General features: G+C 41.1%; 1 protein-coding gene across 1 annotated transcript in view; it reads right to left on the bottom strand.

Annotated features, from left to right (window-relative positions):
- The window catches only part of DEPTOR (DEP domain containing MTOR interacting protein), a 75,579-nt gene that overhangs the window by 20,419 nt on the left and 39,357 nt on the right, over nucleotides 1-15,803 (bottom strand). The window contains exons 6-9 of the mRNA XM_041470666.1: nucleotides 6,413-6,598; nucleotides 5,645-5,779; nucleotides 2,478-2,548; nucleotides 1,750-1,854 (exon numbers count right to left, since the gene is read on the bottom strand). Coding sequence (XP_041326600.1) covers nucleotides 1,750-1,854; nucleotides 2,478-2,548; nucleotides 5,645-5,779; nucleotides 6,413-6,598 — 497 coding nt within the window. The remainder of the gene's footprint in view (nucleotides 1-1,749; nucleotides 1,855-2,477; nucleotides 2,549-5,644; nucleotides 5,780-6,412; nucleotides 6,599-15,803) is intronic.

Genomic DNA, 15,803 nt, shown 5'->3' with positions numbered 1-15,803 from the left:
CATATACAGCTATAAATTTTTATGTGCAATTCTGCTCTGAAAAAAACCATTTCACGTAAAGATAACAGCTTTGAAAATAATCAGATCTGTCCTTGTGTAAAATCAAGGCAATATATACCAGTTTTACAACACTGCTTGCTGGTCTCAGGACAGTGAACTATTTTGCATTCTTCAGTCTTGAATGGTTCAGGCAGACCTCTGCAACCCCATGGGATTACACATATGACACCGCAGTGTTGTTTTTACAAGTCAGGTTTCAGAATTGCTCCACTGTACTGCTAGCTTCTATATTCAGAGAATAAAAGCTACTGTAAAATACTAAACTCCCAAGTTCAGGATCTAGAACAAACACATGAATTAATAAATTATTTTAAAATTTAGGCCCTTTACATTTTAGGCAGAATCATTATTTGAAAATTACACTCTTCATATAATAATTGTAACTGTATTTTATATTTAGGTGTTGTATAAAACATATTAAAAAACTACCAGCTCCCTCAGAACTCAAGCTTCTTTGCCACCAGGATGTGTCTGGGTGCTGCATGCACCAACAAGCTCTGCAGCTGCCATTCCCTGTCCCCAGGGTTTTGCCTACCTGTTCTAAAAAAAAACTTTCAAAGACAGTATGTTCTTGAAAGTTCCATTAAGAAAAGAATCAGCAGCCAGAGAGCAGAAACCCCTGTCCTGCACTTGCTAAGGAGGGTCCCATGGCAGGCCTGGCACTGTGCAGCGGGCAGGATGTGCATCCCTGGAGCCTCCAGCTTGGTGCGTGTGAATAGACAGGTGAGAGGCAACTGGGGTGAGTGTGATGGGAATGAGAGATTAATCAGAAGGCTGGACAAAATTCATGGCAAACTGGGGAACAGGTAGAACACACCTGAAACCTTCACCTGTGTTGCTACTATAAAATAAAGCATGGCATAAATGGGTAGTTTAATCTTTCTGGCCATTGGAGCAGGTGTAGTAGCTAACTTAATTTTCTTGCTTTTATCTGTACTTAACATATTACTTTGTCTTTATTTTTCTCTTTGTACAAGGCAGAGATTAATTCACAGATATATGCAGGATGTGTTCCAAGCCCACAGGTAAGTCAATGGGCTCTGCATTGCAGTGCAAAAGCTAAAAGTGGAATGTGTATTTATTGATTCTTAAATCACTTATGAAGCTATTTCAGCTCTTTAGGAAAGTATCATCTGTTGTTCTTTCGAAATTATCTTGAATCTTAACTGCTTTACACTGAACAATGGGCTATGGTAGCTTCACTCTCACTAGGTATGTCTGACTTGCCCTGTTCCCACAAAGGCAAAGTCCAGAGGGTGCATACCAGCAATCACATAAATTGGAAAGTAAAGAGGGATGCTAAAATTGTGCAGAGTTGGAAAAAAAAAATTCAACTAAAACAAAAAAATCCATCAAAAATTAAGAACATTTCCACCACCACCAAAACCAGCCAACGATGTGAATAAAAACCCACCCTTCAAAAAGAGAAAAAAGGTCAAGAGAGCAACTTGGAAAGCATAATCGAATCTCATGTGAAAAAGAGACTTCAAAAATCTCAAGGACAGAAGAAAAGAAACAGGAGGGGGTTTAAAGACAACAGAACTCACCATGCACAAATGCCTGCAACTGAGACAAAGGCACTCAACACTGGAAACAAAAGCATCTCTCCCTCCCCAAATACAGGCAGCCCAAGACGTTCACTGAGCAGCACAAATTTCCCTGGGAAACCATCCCATTTTGAGAACCCACCTTCATTCCAGCCGCGGCCGCTGGCCCACTGGGGTCCACAGCCTGGATGTGGCAGGGTTTGCTCCCCCGCACCACAAAGCCCCAGCCCACAGCATCACCAACAATCTGGAAAGAAGAAAGGATATGATCACTTTCAAGCAGCTTCATGAAATTCAAGGGGGCAACTTCTAAATGGTCCCAGACATAATTTCAACATCTCTGTACTTCCAACACATAGTAGAGTACCGGCTGCTACGTCACTCATAGGAAAGGCTCTATCCAAGTGATTCCTCTTGCTTTTAATTAAGTTTCTTTGTTGAACTAGGAGGTTGTAAAAGCAATGCTTCCAATGACTAGGTTCAGGAATATTTTTAAAGAAAGGCTCCAATAATGTACGTGAGTCAAATTTTCTGTCCCATCATGTAGAAAGGCCTGCTAGAAAACTTCACTCCACTGATCCACTCCTGCAAAGCAGGAGCACCAAATCCGGATAAGTTTGTATAATGCAAATGTTATTGGCTTTATGTAATTTTACACCCCTTTTAAGTATCACACTGGCATAAAGACAGAATAAACAAGTGCTGAATCAGACCTGAAATTTGTGGAAGTACTGATAATGGAGTTTGGGATTTTGAAGTACAAACCTCAGCAAATATAAATAAGCTCTAATTATCCCACCAGAAAATGTCTATTTACATTGCCCTACGCATATAACATGCAGAAAATAAAGAAAAACACTGGAGACATACCGTAAAAGTTTTTCTAACATATGGGGCTCCAGGCATCAAGAGCTCATCAGCAGTCACAGGTCTCTTTAATACTGTGGAGGTACAGAAGTGAATATTCAATAAAAATATTCCTCTGGAGTTTCTCCTAATAAATAAGATTCAGTATTGGGATACATCTTTTTGGCCCCACTTCCCATGCATGCTTTCAATTCTTGCAGGCTTGCTTAAAAGCAGTAAGAGAACCAAGGAAAAGCCTGCAGAATAACACTGCGTATAAATGCTGAGATCTTTGGAAAACTGGGTCATTTAACCAACAGACTTTGTTGTCTGCAATCAAAATCCCCTAAACACTATCACAAAACTCAGAAGTGGCTTTTCCTGTGTCCAGTGTTGAAACAAGTGACCAACCTTCCTGGCACAGAGCAGCTTTCCTTCACAGCTCACTGTATGCTCTGCTATTTCATCTGAGTTGGGTTTCAATCACAGAACTGAATAGCAAGAAAATCCTGCTTGGGTGAGGAATTATCTCAAAGACTTCTGCAACTGTAGACACAGACCTACAACTCCCATCTTATCCAGGGACAGATGAGGCAACCTACAGGTGTCTGGGATTTTAAATGAAAAGAAATACCAGTAAGTTTCTGCAGTTCCCCACTGCCTTCCCATGTAATGGCATAATTTTCCTCCAAACAAATTAAATTTGAAGTTCTGCCAGATCAAATCAATACCATCCTGTGTGCAACTTTTTATCTGTCCATAAATTTTTCAAACACAAAGGACAGCATAAAGATACATGCTGTTCACCCCATTTGCCTGCTTCACTCTTAATATTATGGCTGCTTTCTTTTAGTGATAAATAATTTTGATGGTGTCTGTCTTTTCAGTCACAAGTGGGAGACAAAATTTCTCACAGATGGTATTTGAAGATGTTCTTGAGTTCCTTAATGACATTCATGGGAGCAGGGAGAACTCTAGCAGACAAACCAATTCCTTTTTTTTTTTAACTTTCCCATGCATTTTGATGAACTGTCATTTAGCCAGTGTTGCACTTTGCAGAGCATGTCTGGTCAATGTGAAAAAACTGAATGATTGTGCTCATTTGACAAGTCAGAATCAGGTAAATCATCCACGCAGGGCTCTATTATGTGCCTCTCTTCATTATACCTCCAGAATTTTTTTTTGTTTGGTGATTGTTTTTCTACATGATTGGTCAAGTCATGACCTGGGTGTTTTTTAAGTGCTTGCCTGCAAGCAAGCTTGTCTGACAACAAATACACCTCTGCCTTGTGTTTATCAGCACGTAGTTCAGCAACACACTCTGGATCTGGATAGCAGGAAGCTATTTGTGAACAAAGTCTCCTTATAGTGAGCAGATTAAGAATTCCTTTAACACTTACATCTGACAGCCTTATGTTAACCTATGCAAGCTGACGTGTGGATCTGTACTTGTGCTCTGGGAGAAATAACCCTACATTGCCAGTAATTGTATAATTCTTAAAAATCAGTCTGTTTATAAGACCACTGCTGTCTTCTTTCAAATATAAGTCTGTTAAAGCTATTCACAGTTTGAAAACTAGTCCTAAGGGAAAGTTTCTTCTAAAAAATTTATGCAAGACCAATGTCAGCCTATTTTTTTTTTCTTCCACTATTGTGTAATCAGCTGCATTAAAATAAACTTGTTCTCACTACTCATGGGCTGACACTTCATATAAAATCAGAACCATAAATGAACAGAATAGTTGGCATACTTTAGATAACACACACATTTATGGATAGCACATGAATGCTGTTTTATCTGTCCCAGAAAATTTTCCAGGATCTAATTAATGTACTGGGGACAAAGAGCTTCCCATACAAAAGCTATGAGAGCATTTCTGGAAAGTACACCTGAGAGATATTCTGCCAAACCATGACACTGTAGCACCCTTTATCTAGTGGCAAGCCCCTTGCATGAGGGGGTGAGCACAGTGGAAGGTGGTGCTGAGCACCCAACAGTAACACACTCCGAGGATGCAGTGGCCACTAGAACTGACAGCATTCCCTCTGCTGGGCAGCAGGTCTGCTGGAGGGGTTGTGGCTTCTGAGCATGTAATCCTACTGAGTCCTTCTAATTATTTGAGTTCAGAGCTTCATACTGAATTCCCAGCAGAGCTTAAGCAGAAGGAAGGAAATGTGCTAAAAGGAGAGAGAAGGAAAATATCCTTCCCTTTCTGATGGCCACTCTGCACAGCAGGAATGAAACGCACTTTAGTTCACTCATCTCCAGAGTAAATGGTCAATGTTTTGAACAGCATTCACCTAGTGCTTGAGGCACTCTCCTGTAATCACTTCAAATGCCAGCATCCCTCTGAAAGCAAAGATTACACATATCCACTGAAGCCTTATCCCATTGTACAGTACTCCCCACACCACTGGTAGGGACTTGGTGAATTTGAAATAATGAGGAACTCAAAGGGCAGCAGGGGCCCTCTTTGATATTCAGGGCTATTTCTGAGGGAAACAGAGAGGCTGAAACAATATCTATCTTGGTCTGTTTTCCCCTTCACAGATGTACAGTAAGAAACAATTTTAAGTGAACTGTGGAAGAATGGGTGTGTTTAACCTTCCGGATTGGGATAGGAAATCCTTTCAAAAGGAAAATAAGTTTCAATACTACTTCCACCTTCTGAAACAGACCAGTGTAAGACTTAAAACAAATTAAAATGTTCAAATGGTCTCTGACAGGCTGAAACAATGCTGCCTCCGTTTTTTTTAGAGCCTGCTGTTTTCTGAGGGGTGTTATTCCATAGCAGCTCAGGCAGCCACTGGATAGTTAAACTCTCCTCTGACTTGCAGCAAAGGAATGTCTCTAGGAGGAGATTTGAATTGGTTTAGAGTTTGGCAGTGAAAAGGCAAATCTAGGCCTCTGACTGCACGTAGTCCTAAGAGATAAACTGCAGCTCAAACCACAATTATGGACTTGACGCAGAGATTACTGGAGGCAGACGTCTGGCTTGTCTTCAACAGGACTTCAGGCTAGAAGATGATAATAGTTCCCTCTGGCCTACAAAACCTGTGACACTGTGAATTTTTAATGTATTCTTGGAAACAGAGGCTTAGGCGTGATAATAGGCATTCTTCACGTCGCCTTCTCCCACAGAGATGTCTGCACCCTGCTGCTGTGCATCATAAGCCATGCTGGTGCTCACCAGATTTGGGGTTGCAGAGCACGGGGGGACTGCTGCTGAGAGTGGGGCTACTGCTGAAGTACCCACTGCTGCCACAGCTGCTCATGCTGCTCCTCCGCACTGCCGACACGATCTTTATCTCCTTGGTGGGACTCACTGCAAGCAGAGAGAAAACACAGAGAGAAAGGGAGACGGTACCAGTTATTAGGCCATTTCCCTGTTTCTTTAAAAAAAAAAAACAAAACAGCAACAAGCCATGCTTTCACTAACAACACTGGGAATGGGTTAGTGTGTCCTACATTGTTAGAAGAGTCACTGCATGAGAGTAACATTGCAATTAACAGTATGGCTGAACTGTTCCCATCGCAGTGTCTTCCAAGAGGCATTCCAATACAGGGAACTACATTTTTTCAGTTCTCCTTTCCTTTCCTTCATTTCTTACTAAATATTACTGTTCACAAATGCTGCAGGGCACCTTCCCCTCACTTTTAATCTTCATGAAAACCCCCCATAGAATGTATGACAAATTACTTTGAGTTTGGGGGACTTTAACCAGTTCAGTTTGAACATGGACACCAAATTTTGATCAGCATCTGAAATGCTGTTGATAAGATACACCCCAGGGAGCTGCAGCTTTGGTGAAATGAGTGAATGGACAATCCCTATGAACAGGGACATATAATACTCAGCCCTGCATTTTTTTTCTAACACTGAAACCCTTTGTCCAAAACCAATTTTTTAATACTCCATGGAGTCACTCTACAGGCAGCAGTATAATTAATGAGTCACCTGAGAGAAAACTGGTGTGCTTCCTGTTGTCATGGTTCTGCTTGCGCAGGCAAAACGGGCTGTCATGGCTTTCTGGCACCAAGCGAGACTTCTCAGTGAGGAGCTCCATTAATCGCCGCCGCCGGCGGAAATTCATTCTGCACTGGTAGAGCAAGTTGCTGTCCATAAAATGGTGCTTGTTGGACACTAGGAAAAGAGATGGATACAAAATCTATGCCTGGTAGGCATAGAAAGAAATCCAAGCCTACCCATGTGCAACTTGTGCACTACAGACCTTGCTGTAAGGATGCAATACTCAGAGCTCTCCTCTTCCCCTGTGAAGCCTCAGAAGGAGGAGGAAGGTGGCCAGCTTCACACGGGTAGCTTCAATATACACCCTTTATAGCAGAAATAGCAAACCAGGAATTGTAGTGGCAAATGCTGAGAAGAATCTTTTACATTACTTTGATTAATGATATGCACTTTTTATTGCCCAGTGGAAATAGAAGTACTTTACCTCTCTGTGACAGGTTGCACAATGGCCCATCTCCGTGCACGATTCCTCTGTAAGCCTTGCTGCTGCTGGCCCCACGGACCAGACTTAGCTCCTTACAACAAGTTTTGTGTAAATTCATCAGTCTAGGGCAGCCCCTGGAGCTCTGTCCAGCTACCTTGTCCAGAGCTACAGGGCAGCAAAGAATCAAGACCTGTGTATTTCCTCTGTCTTGTTCACCATAGACACTGTGTCCCAGACATTTCCTGCAGGCCACTTCCCCGCTTCGCACGGATACACAAGGTTTGGGAACAGGCACCTGGCCAAAAATCATTTCTTACATAATGAGGAAGAATCTTAATTGCAACCTGTATTGACACTGAGAGCAAACCCCAGGCTGCTGGTGTCAGAGCAGGAGCACCAAGCCTACCCCCAGAGTGCAGCATCACTATAACATCTACGTTCTTCATTGCCACCAATGCTGTGATGAAAAATGCAGTAGTTGGATGGAGCTCTGTGCCAGGTCCTGAAAGTGCTTTGACTCCTGCAGGTCTTGATTGCAGGAAATCTCTCTGGAGTATTCTGCATGTAAAATAGCTGCAGTAGGTGTTTGGCAGCATTTTTCACCATTTTTACCCAGCTTCTGTGATCACATTCTGCAAAAATAATTTCCCACAGTTGACCTTTTCAATGAAGAATCCAGATTCTGGATTTTTCTGGTTTAGAAATTGCATTTCTTGCAATTCTGAATTGTAAGAACTGGTAGGTTACAGTTATTTATGTGTAAAGTGTAAAGAACAACACAGGTATGCACTGAGATCAGTCAAGTCTATGGTTACATCTCTCAGTCACTTGGACTCCTACTGCAGACACAGAACTTTTGCCTTGCTCTTTGCTCTGCCCAATAAATGGCGTCCAAAAACCAGCAGAGTCCAAGGAGCCTGGAGCCCTGCTGTCTGCTTTCCTTTCATTCTCATCGCTAACACAGTCTTCCTTGCTCTCATCCTTTCTGAAAACTCCCCGTGTCTCAGGTTACTCTTCACAGAACTACACCACACATGACAACTTTGCAAAATAGGCTGTATTTACACATAAACTGCCAGTAAGTTATTTGATGTTTGTGAGCTGAAGAAATAACCTCAAAGAGGAAAGAGTCCAGTCCAGTCACCTCCAGGGATGTCAAGTCACCCAGACATTAAGGAAGATGCCAGTCCTAGATATGATCCTCAGGGCACCGTCTTCCATGAGGATGCAGAAACTGCCTTATGAGGTCAGACCATCTTGCAAAGAAGCACGCCCCTTGCCTGCCTGGGTCACTGTCAGAGAGACCACTGCTTGTACAAATGGACTTCTACCTTTGGGAGACAATAAATAATCAGCACACAAGAACTTTCTGAACTGCACTTGCTGGTGCCCAAGCTGCCATCTGCCCCAATTGCATGGCGTAGGCTGTAAGGCATCCCTTAGATTGCCTGGCTCTGTCAAAGATCTCTGGAAGAGCCAGTGCCACTTGGCTTTTGTCTGCTTCCTTTTGATGCTGAATCTGCTGGGTCCTCAGGGATGCAAAATGGATTTGTTAAGTCAAATTTAGCATCACAAGTACCTCACAAGTTACTGTGTTCTGACACATTAATTATTGCAGGCGCACACTGCTGCCGTGCTCCCCATTTTGGATACATATCATATGCAATACTATTAAACAACTCTTACTCACAATCACTATTTTTGAAGAACGGAAGTAGAGGAGGAGAGATTTGGCAATCTGCCTACATCCCCCAAAGGATTTGCTATCAGAGGCAGAGTTGGTGCGTAGGTGTTTGCAGCTACCAGTTTCATTTCAAGATCACTGACATAAGTAAAAGTAGCAATATCTACCAACATCTTACCACATAATTTAAAAACAAAAAAAAATTTTTGAGACCATCTCAATCTTAAAAAGGCAAGCTCTATTTATTCAGCACTATTGCAATTCATAATCTTAAATGAAAGAGGATTCCACAAATGCTTCCTTGGAAATAGAGCTGCTGTGGCCAACCATTCACAATGCAAGAAATATCAGTGGGATTTCTGAGTCAAGTTAAATATTATGACGCCACCGTTTTTAACAAAAATTATTCTGTTGTTTGTGTCATTAACTGAAGTGCTCTGACAGTACTCAGAAATTATGATAATCAGACATAAACACACACTCGTGCTGCAGACATTGTAAGCACTCTGAAAGTCAAGAATTACTGACCATGAAACTAGATAATGTAAACATTTTTATGCCATGATACTGAACACATTTTTGAATAACAATACTTGTTTTGAATTAAATATTGTAATAGTTATACATTTAAACTACCAAGGCTTAGGTTTTCCACTGAAGTCATTAATCTCTGCTGTAATTATTTCAGTCCATAGAAGAGTAAATTTTTATACAATAGATGAGTGCAAGTGTAAAAGCTAAGTCCAATGACTGTGTGTTGGAGAATATTTGTATATGATTTACACAACAAAGGATTTGCAGCCAAAATGCTTAGGACATGTACCATCAGTACAGAATTTGGCATGCTCCTTGACTTTCATATTTTGAACTCCTAATTTCTAAAGACAGTTCACATATCATGTGCTTGTAACATCATGTAATTTTTGACATATTTAAAAATAAGCTAAGCATTTAAATAGGAGCAATATAGCTCAGACTGTCTCCTTGTACATACATAATAAAATAAAGTCTCTTACCAAAATTACTACTATGACTTTTTTTTTGGTTTTTTTTTTTTTTGGGGTGGTTTTTTTTTTTTTTTTTTTTTTTTGACATATTTAAAAATAAGCTAAGCATTTAAATAGGAGCAATATAGCTCAGACTGTCTCCTTGTACATACATAATAAAATAAAGTCTCTTACCAAAATTACTACTATGACTTTTTTTTTGGTTTTTTTTTTTTTTTTTTTTTTTTTTTTTTTTTTTTTTTGTTTTTTGTTTTTTTTTTGTTTTTTTGTTTTTGGGGGGTTTTTTTGTTAAATCATCTGAGTTATTCATTATTTGTGATTAAATGTCCAGGCTGTGACTCTGCCTAAGGATGAGTGTATCTGAAAAGGTGTGGAAAAAGGAATTTGCACACCACGGATCAGAAGGAAGAAGTTGAGGAGAGGGAGGCAGATGTGTGTGCTGGCTGCCTCTGAAAGCACTCCCCGGGTGCAGTGGCTGGCTTTAAGCAAGAGCCAGAAGTGACACATGCCCCTGTCCTTGGCAAATCACAGTTCTGGGAATGCTGGATGCAGAGCACACACACAGAAGGGTGGGTTTGTCACGCTGGCAGCTGCTGGGTGAGAGGTACAGGTGCAGTCGCGGGTGCTCTGCCCAGCCACTGAGCAGCCACACTTTGCTGCCAGCAGCAGAGAAAAGTAGGAGTGAAAAGCTTTTCCAAACCAATGGCAGAATGCTGAGAGGGTTGCACAGACTTGCCCAGGAGCAGTTTCTTTAAGGGTAATTTAGAGGTTGTTACCTCTGGGTGTTGACTCAGAGGCAGTAGCAGATAAACTTGTGGCAGCTGACAAGGCTCTTGCTCCAGGTACCTCTCATGAAAGCTGCTGTTCTAGAAAGGGATTAAATTACTACTCCTGAATTAGTTCACTGTCCTTCATAGTGCAGCACAGAAAAGCAAACTGGCACCCATTTCAGTTTGTCTTTAACAGCCAGGCCATGGCTGATGAGTGTCAGGACCTGCATTTGTACATTATGAGGGTGATGCAAAGAGCAAGGTGGGGTGGCTTCATGTTTCTTGCACCAATTTAATTCAGGGCTGTTCAGGTGGCAACATGTTCATGTTACAATGTGCACCTTATGCAACAGAAAGAAATGCACCAAAGAGAGTAAAGTACAAATATAGCAACTGGAGACCTCATAAACCATCAAAGTATACAAGAGCATTTATTGTCCTGGAAGGAAAGGCACCAACACTAACATATACTCACCAATGTCAAACTTTGGAGGTAGAGTCATAACCCACCAGTCTAATCTCCCACATACATAGGCCACAAAATTTCTCCCAGAAAGAGAATTTAACAATTATCTTTTAATCTTACAAAAAATTTAGTTTACTCATACTTTAAAGCATTTATTGACCACTTTACTCTTCCTTTTACAAGCTATTCAAGCCTTCAGTCACTTGCCCTGACAGAAAATAAAGATTCAACTCAAAGCTGAGTTTGCTTAACTTTATCTACTTTATCCAACACCCTGGATTTTGTCACACTTCATTAGAAAGTTACACACGATCTGGTCAAAAATCTTTGCAAAGAAATTTGTGAAGAGATGAAGCAACTCTCAAATGCATCTTTTATCAACTGAATAAATACCACCCCCTAAATTCTGACGTTTTTAGCCCTCCTGGAGTCCTCTTCAGAACTTCTTTCCTAAAAATCCACTTATCAGAACTGCATGCCCACAATTACAGCTTCACACCCCTTTTCTTACTGGTTGTTGTCCTTTTTGTACATCCCAGGCCCACCATTATTTCTGCACTGTACTGCACAAATAGCATAAAATGGGAATAATTTGTGCCCTGCACATCCTCCTTTCCCTGCACAGCACAGTTCCACACCAAGGAGTGGAGCCTGTACTCTCATTTCCTAGATGCATTGCTTTGTATTTATACCATTAGCTATACAAAAAACCCACACTTCTTTTGGGGTAATAACTATTTAATTGAGTTCCATTATTTGTTCACTGTCTCATCTATCCCTAGAGTTTGCAAATTTCATTGGCAAGGGTTTTAGCTGTTCATTCACCATTTATGTTACTGTTAAGATGAGAAAAATCAGAACATTTATTTTAGATTTTCTCTGTTTGGGAGCACTTAATGTTTCAGCTTTGGTGCTTCTTGTTCCTGGCTGCTTCACAGTTTCTGTTCAGATACATAAAATATAAATAGTAACATCCATGCAAATCTTCTTTCAGCTTCTGATTCTGACATAAAATCCCAGGATCTGCATGGAGCTCACAACCTTTTCTTTTCCACTTTTTCAAGGAGGCTGATGCACAGCAGAGATAGAAATATTAGCTTTACACTGATTACATGGGACCAAGGAAGCTTTAGAAAGTACAAAAGCCTATTTTAATAAATGGTATGACTCATGCCTGAGAAATCAGGCCATTTTCATAACTGGCTTTTCCCCCAAATCCCTCCCACCACTTCAATTCCCCATGATTTTAGCACTGATAATCTGTGTGCATCTCCACCGTGGTGATTAATGCTTTCTCCCAGCTGAAAGCTGCAGTCCCCAGTAGGACACATCCAGTGAGGCACTCCAGCTGCTCTGCACGTCCCCACAAACAACACTGTCACCAGGCAAGCTCCTGGCTGGAGCCAGGGAACGGCTGCTCCATGTTGAGGGAGCAGTGGGAAGGAGATCAAAGTTACAAGGAGCCAGATGAGCAGCTTTTCTCAAAAGAGCAGAGGACACACTGAAGTGTGTGCTTGTTTGTGTGAGAGTGCGCCTGTGCTAGGGTTAAGAGGAAGAGGCTACAAACATGAGCAGAATGTATGGATTTTTCAGTGTGGATATGTCATATCTTTCTCCACTTAAACACAAAAGCAGGACTGATCTCTTTCCAGCAATGCACAACACATTTCCAAGTCTTTGCACAAGGCAGCAGCCCCAGTATATTCACGAGTACACTTTATCTTTTTAATGAGGTAGTTTCCTCTATTAAAATGATGTGAAATGCAGTTTGAAGTTGCAGGAGATCATTCTAGACCTTCACTATTACTGGCTGCAATAGTCTGTGCCTTCATACAGGCAGTCACAGATGACCATATCAGTTTTGACCTCTAGAGTGGCAGGATATTACCCCAAAAGAGCAACATCATGCCAAGAACAAATGCAGGATGATGAGACATACACTGACAGGCTGCAGGGGCCAGCAGGGGCTCGGGGCTTATCTGATGGAGAGCACAGCTGGAGCTGCTTCCACCTGCACCCAAAGTGTGCCCAGGGAGGGTCTGGCCCTCACTCCATGTCATTTTGCTTTCTCCCTCCCCTCTCCAAAGCAGAATCAGTGTTTAAAAGGGAAGGAAACAAATCACATAAAATACGAGTTCCTTAAAAAAATGTCTCTCTCTATGGATAGCACACAGCTTGCTGAGCCAGCCTCCTCTGTGCCTCAGGCCTTTAGCCAGCACAATTTTGGTACCTTGCCAGAGAAACAGTGGAAGTGTGTGTCCACTTTGGCTTTCACAAAGCAGCGGTGAGTCCGTGGGCTTGGCAAACACTGGGGCTGCTGAGAGCTGCAGGGCGGCTGTGCAGCGTTCAGCCAGCCCCCAGCCCACAGTGCCACCCCAGCCCACAGTTCAGCCAGCCCCCAGCCCACAGTGCCACCCCAGCCCAGAGTTCAGCCAGCCCCCAGCCCACCGTGCCGTCTCTGCCACAGCACCCAGCCACTCCCGTGCTGCCCCTCTCCCACTGCCCTGCACCGACACACGTGGGGCTGGAGGAGAGTAACTGGCACTTTATTCAGCATTGGACAATGCTTTTCCCACTCCTCTCAAAGCCTTCCTGTTTTTCTGCTAATCTGGCACTGCAAATGCATTTTAATAATGGCACCTATTCAGATTAGTTTCCTTTTACACATTGATGAATTCCACCTGCTTGGATCTCCCACAAATCCAGGGAGAGAGACTACAGATGTTCAGTGAGCACAGGGCCCTGGATCTTGGGTCTTGGATTCCCTGCACTGCGTAAACACAACACTTGCATTTCCACCTTTTATGAATGTTTATATGCTGCACAGACCATAGATAAGCCCACCTGTGCATGTATTCAACCATCACGTTAAACTCTTGGCAGTGCAGCTGTACTAAATTGTATTTTTTTCTTATTTGGATTACAAGGAATTCACTTTGAACAGACAATGGAGCTAAGCTTGAACTGCTCTTGTTTCCACTGATCCTCTTGTATAAAACTGCAAGGCAGATTCTGGCACTGCAATACAAAATCCAGAGAGCTGTTCCAGCTCATCCTGCTAAGGGTGAAGTCAGTAAGCATGTCCAGAAATAAATAGGTCCTGGAACTGTAAGTAGGTCCAGAAAAAAAAGCTGTGCTATAACTGCAGCTCTCTGAGCTATAACTAGGGAGGGTTTTCAATGAACTGTAGTAGATTCATGTAGTCCAAAAAAAGTCTAGACAACTTTTATACTGTCTTTAAAACATCAGGATTACAGTAAAGTGCCAAAAAGTTCCTTGAGAACTGAAATTTAGAGTATCCTGTTCTTATTAATGTGGAATGTTCTGATCAGTGCATTAACATGTTATTTCTGTTGCTTTAAATTAGGTATGCAGATACGTGTTTCTAAATACATTTTGCCTTTCCAGCCAGTTTGCCATCTATTTGCAGTATATTTTCAAATACACATTACTTACTCTAGCATGAAAAGCCAGTGTTGAATCACACACATTTCAGCAGTCTTTTTGGTTTGTATATGAGGATTTATCATCTTTAATTTAGTAAGTTTACAGAACATAGCCAACTGCTTTTCTTTGCTTCCAAATAAAGTATGGAAAGTACAGTCTGTGGCAAGGGAAGCAAAAGATGAAAAGGCCCATCTGGGTGTATCTTTTTTTTTTTTTGTTGCAGCTGTTAAAAACTAAAACCCATTCTCTGTCAGAAAAATAAAATTCAATAGTTAATATGAAAAGAATTTTTCATGTGTTATTTACATAAAGCATGTGGCTCTTTCAAAAACCAAATCCATTCCTGCTGTAGATAAAGACAACTGCAAGAAGAGCACAATGAGAAGCTGACATACTAAGAAGCTGGGTGTTTATACAATTACATAAAAAGTTCTTATTGTTTGACTTGTTAGAGGGGCAAAATCATGAAAAATATGCAAAGTGGTCTCCAGATTTAGCATAAGCAGCTAAATTACTGTGGATGAGGTTACTGTCCCTAAACATGAGAAGTGCCACACAAACAAGTGAGTGCTTCTCTCTGGCATCAGCATGGGGGCAACAGAACTTAAAAAAACAATGTTGTGTTGCAGGACATCATAGACTAACTGAAGGCTTGTGTTTTACTGAGATAAATCAAGGCATCATCTGTAAAAATGTGATGTTTTATAATTTTTAGCATAATGAAAGCTTGGATATATCCAAGGGCTGATGTGAATCAGGTTTTAGATCAACTAGAAAATTTGTTTTAAAAAATATATGTGTTGATTTTGGAGAAGAAAGCCTGTGATAAATTAAGTCAAGGATTTATGGTATGCTTCAATGATACTTGTAAACTCCTATCTGCAGCTGATATTTCCAAGAAAGGGGTTCCAAAGAGAAATCTTGAATTAAGAAAGAGTACATTTCACATACATGGCAAGTTTTCACTCTGCAAGTGAATCATAATCAGCTAATCATAAGCAGTTGGACATCTAAATATAGCAGCACATACTTCATTATTCACAGCAATTTTAGAAGAGAAGGAAAGCTTTTCAACAAAAGCAAGAGAAATAATACTTTGTCAAATATTTAATCCACTTCCACAATTATAACAAACTTTCAGTTGCATCATGTGTCTTGATGCTTAAAACTAAATGCACTGATCAACTTCAGAAAGGAAACTCTGCTGTATAAAGGTACAGAGTCCTTGCAAAGAATAGGGACAATTAAATATAGATGTAAGACTTTGCTGCAGGGACAGGGACATAGCACATGTCAACATTTACTGTTCTCACTAAGTCACTACAAAGTGTTGGTTTTCATCTCAGAAAGTAATTTGCACAGTGGAGTTTGCAGATAAAAGATTAACTCTTGAAAGGAGATAAGCACCTGCTTCTGTGCTAGGCCAGCAGAACATGTCTACCTTGAACACACAAGGTCTGATCTACTGCAATTATCTCAATAAAACTTTTTAAAATTGAAAGATATTTTAAAGGTGGGTGG

This window comes from Pyrgilauda ruficollis, unplaced genomic scaffold (genome assembly GCF_017590135.1).
Source record: "Pyrgilauda ruficollis isolate IOZ18807 unplaced genomic scaffold, ASM1759013v1 scaffold25, whole genome shotgun sequence".
Lineage (NCBI taxonomy): Eukaryota > Metazoa > Chordata > Aves > Passeriformes > Passeridae > Pyrgilauda > Pyrgilauda ruficollis.
Note: the sequence above shows the minus strand (reverse complement) of the source record. Positions and strands in the feature narration are given on the sequence as shown.